This window comes from Asparagus officinalis, chromosome 1, assembly GCF_001876935.1.
Source record: "Asparagus officinalis chromosome 1, Aspof.V1, whole genome shotgun sequence".
NCBI classification, from domain to species: Eukaryota; Viridiplantae; Streptophyta; class Magnoliopsida; order Asparagales; family Asparagaceae; genus Asparagus; species Asparagus officinalis.
The window spans coordinates 17,213,669-17,224,765 of record NC_033794.1 but is presented as its reverse complement, the minus strand read 5'-3'; the positions used below and the strand labels follow the sequence as shown (position 1 = coordinate 17,224,765).

General features: G+C 30.9%; 1 protein-coding gene across 1 annotated transcript; it reads left to right on the top strand.

The window, feature by feature from the left end:
• On the top strand, window positions 5,543-10,204 carry LOC109819855 (elicitor-responsive protein 3-like). Its single transcript, XM_020385805.1, has 6 exons — window positions 5,543-5,608; window positions 5,773-5,899; window positions 6,812-6,877; window positions 8,650-8,779; window positions 8,987-9,101; window positions 9,904-10,204. Exons 1-6 carry the CDS (start codon window positions 5,558-5,560, stop codon window positions 9,952-9,954), a joined length of 540 nt encoding a protein of 179 aa, XP_020241394.1. The 5' UTR covers window positions 5,543-5,557; the 3' UTR covers window positions 9,955-10,204.

The following is an 11,097-nucleotide window of genomic DNA, read 5'->3' as shown; positions in this document are numbered from 1 at the left end:
AACTTGAAGCAATCTGAAGAGGTCTATGACTTGGTTGTAACTAAAAAAGAAGAACCTGCCCCTACCGAAATTTCTCCTAAGGTGCAAACAATCGTTACGCATGAGATTTATTATGGTGATATGATAGTGAAGATGGATGATATGCATGATATTCTCAAAGGGGTTGAGAGTGATATTACATATATTGATGTTGTCCCGATGGAGGAGAATGATAAATTAGAGAGTGAGACAATTGATGATATGTGTGAATTGCTTTGTGGAGAGCTAGAGACAAAGGAGATGAAAGAATTGTGTAAAGAGCATGACGCGGGATTTTCTTCCCTAGAAGCAAAGTTTGTGAATAATTTTAAAAAGAATTTGATAATACTTCAAGCACTAGAATACGAGAAGCAACATGGGACATATTTTGTGGAGTTTTTAAAGTCAATTGCACATCCACATGTCGCCAATAAAATACACATGATGTCGGAAAAGAATAATATATGAATTTGATTCAGAAGAAGCCCTACCCGAGAACGTAAAAGAACAAATGGAGAAAATCAATGCTAAGTATAAGGCGGATGCTGATCGATGCAGGTTAAGCAAGATATTTATCGATGAAGTTACTATTCAAGCAAATATAAGCTCGAGGTCGAGCTTCTTTTAACAATGGGAGACTGATGTAGGACGCTTAACTGATAATTTCATGGGGGATGTAGACAATCACGAGCTAAATACAGATTTTACGTATTATTGACCTCCTCAAAGAAATGATCATATTTTTCAACCCAGAAGGCGGATTCTAACATATTATATATGTAAATCACCTATCTCGACGAGACGGAGCCAATTCGTTTGTTAGATTTTTAAAATCTCATCAGTTATACCCAGTTTTGACTGAAATCTGAAAATAATCAGCCTTTGGTTTATTTTTAGTAATAAAGTTGGAGTTTATTTAGATTAGGAAATAAATTCAATTTTAGAGTCAATTTAGATTAGGAAAAAAATTTAATTTTAATTCATGATTTGCTTCCTTTATTATAGGGAGTTTTTCTATGATAGAATTTGATACTTTTTTTTAATTCTAGTCTTACTAGGAGTCTTATTTATTTTTTATTTAAGAAGAGACATGTAACCCAAAAAATTAACAACTTGTTTTATCAATAAAATTTCTCTTTCAATATTTTCTTCGTGGATTCGGAGATTGTTCTTTGTGGATTCAGAGAACCCCCTTGGTGGATTCCGAGGTTTTACTTCCGCGTTGTGTCAAGATACTAGTTTAATTTAGTTTAATCTCATTTAAAAAATAATGAGAATGCACTTAATATGCCCCCAAATATAATATTTCTGACCCCGTCCCTGCTCTTGAGGTATCAAGATTTTCAAATTTCTATTGTGGTTGTTGGTAGATGGAATCAAAGTTTAAACCCCCTGCTCGCAGCTTAACAAAGATTACTGCAGCACCTTGTGTCTAAATTTGCACAAGTCATTAGCTACAGCCTACAGTAACATAATGCAATTGTAACATCATAATATTTTCGACTACAATTATAATATCTGTATTTGCTGTCAATTAACCAATCTCTTGAAGTCTCAACTCATTTAGATGATTACAACATCATTTTTTTTACTTTGAAAAATTACATTTATGTTACAAGCTCAAACATGCATCCAGGCCCTCCAGGACCTTCACTTGCCACGGGTGCAGACCGTAACAGAACAAATGAAAAACAGATTCTAAACTATTAAATGCAATTTACAGAATTTCAAAATTGCAAATTCCAAACTATTGCATGCATCTATTTTCATGGGTTATTTTCATATATACCTCTTAAATTATGGGTCATATATACCTCTTAAATTATGGGTATTTGTAAAAATATCCTCTAACTCTTAGTGTTGGCAAAATTATCTCTCAAATCATCAACTTTGTGAAAAATATCCTTAAAATAAAAAACTGATCAACTTAGTGCTAAAAATTTAACTATTTTGTTGATATTTTTTTTATATAGCGATTATAAATTAGCTTATCAAAGTTGTTGATTAATTGCTTTGAGAGTAATTTTTTCCAAAATTAATGATTTGAAGGTTAGTTTTGCAAATACTGAGATTTAGAGGGTATTTTTACCAATATTCATGATTAACTAGTATATATATGCAAATAAAATAAGTCGAGAGAAGTAGGGGTGGTAAATGATCATATCGAATCGAATACTAAGGAATTCATATTTGTATCTGTTTAAAATTATCGAATTCGATTGTGAACGCTAATATTCATATCCGGAGGTTTTCAAATTTGAACTTGAATACGTGATATTTGATAAATATTGATGAATATTCGCTAACATTTATCAAATGTCAAAGTACATTTATTCGGCTAAAGGATTTGATTTTTAAATAGTATTTAAACTCATAAATGAAAGTTATTCTTTTGTAATATACTAGTTTTTACACACGTGCAATGCACGTGATTTAATACCATGATTAAGTATTTTTTGCAGTTTGTGCTCATTTTTTTCTTTAAACTCTTACATCTCGATTATTTTTTTATGTTTGTTTAAATGGGATACACCCAATTTAAATTTTCATGTTGATATTTGAATTGACAAAAAAAATAATTTAAAAATAATTTGAATTTTCATATTATTTTTGACCGATATGAAACTAAGCTTTATTTGAGAAAGTATAGCATTGCAAAGTAAAAAATATTAAAATAGTGTTATACAAGGAAGGTGAATATTTAAAACCAATATAGCAAAATGATTGATTTAAAGTATGTTAAAACGATGCAAAAGAAAATATGAAGTTTATTCCTAATCATTGATAAACTTCATAAAAAATATAAATTAAAGATTAATGCTAACTCTAGTATACTTTTATATGATAAAAACATCCACATAAGAATATAAAAGTACTGAAAAAATTTTATGAAACTCCCTTCTAAAGATTCCTAATTTCACTCAAAATAATTAAACTATTCTATAAAATATTCATAAAATATTGTTTTGATTTCTTCTATTTTATTTTTTATTAAGTTAAGATCAATTATTCTTCAGGTTTATCATTTATCATTTCTCGGATAATTCTAGAGTATTGTCTTCATCATCTACATCAATTATGACATCAGGCTAATTTTGTATTTTTTATGCTATTATCTTTCCTAGGCTCGTTAATTTTTTATCATCTCATTTAACTTTACAAAGAAGTCAAATGTACTTATGATGTTCAACACAAACTGCTCAAAATATAGACTTTGATTTTTTTTCTATTTCAATGAGAATAAATATTAATTTCATATATATAAAATTCTTTGTGTTCCTAATTTATTACTTAAATAAATTAGAAGCTATCTCTTTATTTTCCTCTAAAATGAATTCTTCTGATGTGCATCCAATAAGAATTTCTGTTATTTCAATAATATTACCTTTGCTCTATCCCTGTCATTTTCCATAAAGATCTAAACTAAATACCTGCATTATTCATTACCAATTTCTCTTAGATTATAATATTAATATTTAATTTGAAGAACACAGTATGGAATTTATGAATACTTACTAATTTTTCTTATGTCTTCCATGGAGATTTTTTCTTTGATTAGGATAAAGTTATTAAATTATTTTTTAATGTAACTCATTCAGTGCTTCATTAATAGATATGTCTTATGTTAATGCCAATTCAAGTGATTCATTGACGTTTTCTGAATTTTAGATTTATTTCCATCACTTTCCCATTTGCAATGGAAATAACTCAATTCTTTTAAAGTTATCTCTAAATATTCTAATAGTTTCTCCATATGTAATTCCTTGTATTCTTTTACCCTATAAATATTATTAACGTCAAAGATTAAAGTTTCTAAATTAAAATCAATTAATGCTAAGGTATAATATTATAGTGTTTTATCATTTCTATGGATTTAAACATCTATCAATTAATGTTACGAATGTATTTTGGCTACCCCAACTTATTACTAAAATTATATGAAATTACTTTAATTTATATAGTGCCGATAATTTTTAATCTATAATATTTTTAAAAATTTTATCCATTAACCGGATGTTTTTAATCAATTCTTATTGTTTTTGTTTACCAGTATCAACTTAGACTATTCTTAGATGCTGAAAATGGATAGTAAATCCCTAAATTAGAAATTTTAATATATATATATATATATATGAAAAATACCAAACAATTATACTTTTCTTTGCCAAGTTTTAAAATTTTAGCCCATTTTTGTGGTTTTGAACTTTGAGGGTGTGATTTATAATTTTTAAAATTTTGAAAGAGTTTTTAAAAAAATTAATTTTTAAGTTTGGTAGTTATAAATTCTATGTTTCATGTGTTAATGGTAATTTTTTAAATGTTAGTATATTTCTTGTAACTCTAAAATTTTGAGAGTGTCTTTTGTAATTATTAAAACTATAGATTAATTTTGAAAAATATTAAATTTTAGCGGTCTACCAATCGATGAATTTGATGTGTGATAGTTAAAAAATTTTAAAATTTAGAGTTTTTTTTACGATTTTTAAATTTTGAAGGAGTTTTTTAAAAATTTTGAGGTCAATTTTGGCAAATTTTAATTTTTAGGTGTCTAAAAGTAATATCTTGAATTCATCTTATTTTATTTACAAATTTTAGAATTTTAGGGTGGCTTTTTATAATTTGAACTTTTGAAGGCGTTTCTATAATTTTTGAGATATTGAGGGTGTTAATTAAAAATTTTAAATTTAAATATCAAAAATTTTAGGTGTATCATGGTAATCTCTTGAATTCATCTATGTTGTTTGTAAGTTTTAAAATTTTAGAATTTTAATGTGTTTGTCTATAATTTAAACTTTTGAGGGTGTTTATATAATTTTTGAGACATTGAGGTGTTAACTGTAAATTTTAAATTCTTTGCAAACTGATGTTAATTTTTTGATTTCATGTTTTTTATTTTAAGTTTTGAGACATTTGGATGAGTTTTATAATTTTAAACTTTTCAGGGTCTTTTCTGCAATTTTAAAACTTTGTATGGTTTTTTTTTGCAAAACTTCATGTATTATAATATGTTATCTACTTGTAATTTCTTTATCTTAACAAACTAATATCATTTTTATGTTTTATATATTTTATTAATATTAGTTTTTTAAATTGTTAAGCTAAACATGGTTCACATAGGATTAGGATAAGATATGATTATGATTAGGATAGATTAAGATATAAATAAAATATTTTAAAATCAATACATAAAACTTAAATAGATATGATAAGTGAGTTAAAAAAAATACGACAGTATAAATACAATAATACAAATAATAAGTGATCAAAATTTAAATTAATATTTAATAGAAAATCGAATCGAATATACGTCCAGCTCAATTCTATTTGTTAATAAACTCGAATACAAAAATATATTTATTTAGCGGCTAATGAACTAGGGAGTCAAATATATCTCAATCGAACAGTTATCTATCTATTTGCTAATTATTTAGTTCATTTCCACCAATAGAGGAGTCATCATATGCGGCCCCCAACTAAAGAAAATGATACCTTGTTGTCATCTTAAAGCACGAGGAAGGAGAAGACTAAACACCCGCTAATGGCGGAAAGACAACAAAACATTTTCAGCTGTTTCAACAAGGATCGTAACGTACCCCCCCCCCCCCCACCCCCCCAAAACAATAATTTGTTATTATTATTACTTCCCTAATTCTTCAAACTGTTCATTAATTAATTAATTAATTAGAATCATGCATTATTTGGTGACCGCTTCATCTCCCTCATTATTATTATTATTATAATATATAATAATAGGAGGAGACTTTAGGTTTTTCCTTCGATCGATCGATCGATCGGAATCGAAGCGGAGAGGCGATGGTTCGCGGAACGCTTCAGGTCCTTCTCGTCGGAGCCAAAGGCCTCGAGGACGCCGACTTTTTCGGTGACTAATTTCTTGATGATTTTTTGTTGAAACTTGAATTGAATTGATAATCTGGGTTCTTGATTTGAATTTGACGGGTTTTTTTTTTTGTTGATGATTTAGTTGGTAATTCCTTTCATTGATTTCATCTGCCTTTTGTAGAACTTCTTAGTCGTGTGTAGTCTTCTATGCTGATCATCGGCACAAAATTTATGGCGCGGAAATCTTGAGAAATTTCTTTTCTTGAGGGTTTAATTATATTGTTTTGGTTATTTTTAGGGTTTTTGTATAAATGTTAAGCTTGACAGGGGATTGGTGAAAATATTCTTGAGATTTGATTCCCTTCCTCTCTCACGCAGAGACGCATGCACTTGAATTGAAACTATACTCTTATAGATCCACTTCTTTGTGTGCGTGTGGAAATCCGTTTTAAGGAATGAAGGTAGAATGTCGAATTAGTCTAAATGATCAACTGAAGTATTAATTGGGTTAGCACCAATATAAGCTAGAAATCGTGAAACATCAAAATGTACACTTATACCGTTATGCGTGTTTTAAGATACACCGATCACGGTGAGCTGAACAGGATTAGCCTAACTCATGCTCCAAGAGGGCTCTTTAGTTGTATCGTGGGAAACCGTTAATTTTTGCAGCCACTTGATGCACGAGTATTACGTGCTCAATGTAGTATATTGATTGTCTTTTAAGAAATGGGATTAAATTGAACAAAGTTATTCTCCATCCGAGTAAGGTATTTTCCAAGGATCTATTCCCTTTTGGCATAAAATTTTTTTAGTTAAATATTTTAAATGGTGGCTTACTTTTGAAGTCCTGTGTTTGGAAGCAAAATGCATGTATTTTCCCTTGCCTTCGCTACTCATGCCCGTTGCTTCGTATCATGTTTAATAAGTTGTTATTGCGTTGACCAAGCAGGAGGTATGGATCCTTATGCTATCCTTACTTGCCGTACACAAGAACAGAGGAGCAGTACTGCTACAGGTATACCATCTGCGCCCTGCATTATCATAACATGAAATACTCTTAGATAAACTCTTCTCTTTTAGATTCACCGTTGGTTTGACAGTTTTACTTAATTATATATTTAAAAGTGTGTTTCTGTTTAAATTTCTGAATTGTAACTAGTAATTTATCATTGGGTAGAAGTTTGTAGTAATACTCTGTCAGTGCAATTCTATCATATAATTGAGCTAGTGCAGTTGTTTTTATTTTTCTCTAGAAGCAGTGTGGTAGTTTCTCATTGTATAGGCCTTTGTCCTTGATTGACAGCCACATGATGAAACTTAGGATTATGATTAAAAAAATAGAAAGATGATTATTTAAGAGGGAAATAAAGGTAAGAGATGGAAAATTCCTAGGCACTAAAAAGTATAAACTGAAATACGAATTGCAATTTCTACAAGTTTTTCATTAGAGTTTCATCCAGGAAAAGGAAATGGGTTTTTGACGTACCAGTTATCACTAGGGAAAATAATTTTGACCATTGTAATAAGCTCAGATGGATGTTTCCGAGTCCTCTTTGATCATGTTAGTTACTGCTTGAACTCATATTAGCTTTAACTTTGTCACATGGTGTATGTTTAAATTCGGCCAGCCAACTGATTGAGCAACTTGACATTTGGCTTAAGGAACATGGTTTTACGAATAAGCTGATATGGAATTGATCTTATATTATTATTTGTTCTTTGTTTCATAATAGAAATGATATTACTTGATAGCTTAATTATTTGTAAGAGGACAAGCTTGTTGACTTCGATAATGAATATCAATATGGATTTGGGAGTTTATGTACCTCTGAAAGTAGAGTACAGCATCTTTCTTACCTTGAATTTGCATCCAAGTAGATTGTGGAGAAAAGTAATGCACTGCTTCCAAAACAAACTTAGTGGTGAATGAAGTATTAAACCTCTTTATAGATTTTAAACAAAATGTGTAGTCAAGTCCCTTAATATGGTTCTTAAGTTTGAAGTAAGAAAATGATAATCTGTTTGCATGTGTCCTACATGAATGATTCTTGATGGAAGTGTTATATATATTTTTCTTTTCTGGCCAAGTGACCTACTGATGAGCCTGAACATGCACAATTCTCAATGAAAGTGTTATATGTGTGTTTTCCCCTCACGGACCTACTGATGAGTCTAAGCAGTTGTTGCCTATTGTTTGCTGCATAATTTGGTTACTTAGTAGGAGTATGTTGATTGCCTTCTCTGTCGCTCGCTCGCTCTGTTCAACATATTCTTTTAATGGATCAAGTTGACATGTGGATGATTGAAGCTCTACAGAGTAATTTCTGTATGCTTGAGTTATTCCTGTTTAGTTTCAGTTTTAATGGAAAGAGTAACTAGACTAGTTTAGTAGTCATGGTTACTTACTTGAATTATGTTTTTTAGTTAGTGATAAGTTGTAGCCCATCATCTGCCATAACATGAGACCATCTGTAGTACTTGAAGTAGACCTTTGGCTATTGTGTGTGATTATGGTTGACAAATCCCCATTACAGGATGGTGCAGAATTACTGGAAATGAGAAATATGGAATAGTCTAGTCTATTCATAGCACTCGATGAGAAAAACTGAATTAATCGTACATGACATGGTTTATATTTTATCTGGTGGGCATTGTTGCTACTTGCTAGTGCACAAAGTCCAAAAATTTCATTGAGCAAGGCATCTACAAAATGATATTTGCTATCAGTTCTCTATTCCGCAATATTAGCTTCAATTTTAAATGCGGTATCATTAAGTAATTATGTAGGGAAAGGGTGTAATCCTGAATGGAATGAGACCTTCGTGTTCACTGTATCTGATAACGTTCCAGAGATAACTATCAAGCTCATGGACAGTGACACTCTTTCAGAGGATGATCTTGTAGGGAAGCAATGTAAGTTTTTCATTGCATGAGGTTCAATCAGCTTTAGAATGACATGGTGAAAACAGAATTGCTGTATAAACTGATAAGTAGTTACTTGAGTAACTGAGTTGGCACTGCTTAGAGAAACTTTTATTTCATACATATATCATCCGTTTTGTCAAATGGGTCCATATAATGTTTCGAGCTGGAGCTTTAAACTTGTTTCCTTGTGTTTTTGCAGGATTTGCTTAGAACCATTGTTTATGGAAGGAAGTCTCCCTCCAACAGTATACAACGTGGTTAAGGATCAGGAATATCGCGGAGAAATCAAAGTTGCACTTACTTTCACTCCTGCGGTATACTACTGTACCGGATGAAACTTTTAATGCACTTCTAAATAGTAAAGGGTTTTTGAGAGATTATCCCCAGTCTCATGTATTTTGAAAAAGAAGTTCCTCAAAGTTTGATATCATTAAATATGTCCCCCTAAATAAATTAGTTACTCAAATTAGGATATATAATGTTTCTTAAACAAATTACGCTGTTAAACCAACCTTTTTCAAGCAAAACATCGACAACTTCCTAAACACTCAAAGGTCGGTTGTAAACTATATTTCTCCTGCTTCCTTGAGAACTCTGATTGAAAATTCTGTACTATTATTAGTCAATACCCAACAATAAGCTAGAATTAATGTGCACTGGTTCCAGCTGGAATTGATGTGCACTGGATATGCATACTTTTTATATGAAGAATTATGATGATTTCTCCTAAAGTTAGCTGAAAAGAATCAGAAAGGTTGGTAGGGGCAGTGGGCTTAACCTGTTAATACTCTCATTCACAAGCAACATAATATTGAACCTTAGTCTATAATGATGTAAAATTTGGAACTTGATAGATCACATGGCACATGAACCCTTGACGTGCAGTAAAGCCATGATAAATATCTATTCTCTAGGCATGAATCATCAGAAAATGCATCTTTTTCACTTTCTTTCATTTATCGCCTTAGATCCTCATTTATTAATTTTTTCACCTTAAAAGGTTTTTTGAGTCCAAATCAGTGGAGAAACATGCATGACTGATAAAAATATCAGAAAAACTGTTGTCTGCTTATGCAAGTACATTGTCTCATACTCTCCTTGCTGGCAAACTAACAGGAGGACAAAGGTGAGGGAGAGGACTATGGTGGATGGGGAGAATCGTCTTGAGCAAACAGAAGTCTCTCTTGGAACATCATTTGATTGAACATGGAAGTGTAGCTTAATTTAGTCTTTGAACCCTTGTGTGATGTTATCAGATGCTTGATCTAGTTGCGTCGTCATGTTTCATATCTTTTTGTTGAATGGATATTTGCTTATTTGACTTGTGGGTCCAACTGTGGCTTATTGGTACTAAGCTGACAGCCATTAGTAATTTACAACCAATTAATTTTAGGCTGGGAGGTCTATGTTTGGCTTAGCAGTGTGTTTCTTATGTTTGTATGAGGTTGTTTACCTATTACATGAAGTTCCTTGTTCTAAAGAACCTTCAATTTTGTTCTATTCTGCTGGTGCATTGTTCGTGATAAGTTCTTTTGATGCCTGCATTTAAAGTGTATGCCTTCTCTCATCTCCGTATTTTCTCATATAACCTTGTTATCGGGGATTACTATAACTATGACTGTTACCATCCCTCTCTCAACTTTTCTCGTAAATATTATCTGCATTCTCTTATTCATATGCTTTCAGCAAGTCAGTCTTCTTGAAATATCATCTATAAGCTTTTAAAATATCCTGAAAACTGAGCAGGCTTGGTGAAAAAAATAAGAACCATGGATGAAGTGTCCAACATGAATTTTCTTTAGTATTAATTGTTTTCTTTGGTTTTATATTGCCACATTGATTTTGAGAAGATGAACTCTCATGATGTTTTCAATTAGATTAAAATGATGCTTTCTAACTGATGTAAATGGCCTTCCAAGTATCAGCTCGTCTCATTGCTTCCCATGTCAAGCTCCAAATATACATGTGCTAATGAACATTTAGCGGTGGCAAAGTTTTGCCCCTAATTTAACATCATTTTACTACTTAGCACAATCTGCTCTATTAAATTTTCTTGTTAATGAACATTTAGCGGTGGCAAAGTTTTGCCCCTCATTTAATTTAACATCATTTTACTACTTAGCACGATCTGCTCTATTAGATTTTACAAGAAAATTATACACAATCCTTCACTTAGAAGGCACATGATCCTCTTACATGTGCAACATTTACAGAAATTGGAAAAAAAGGCAAGTAAATAAGAAACAACACTACCTGCATTTTTTTACAATCCAAAATAACAAGAAAAGAAAAATCTTTAAAATGAGACTA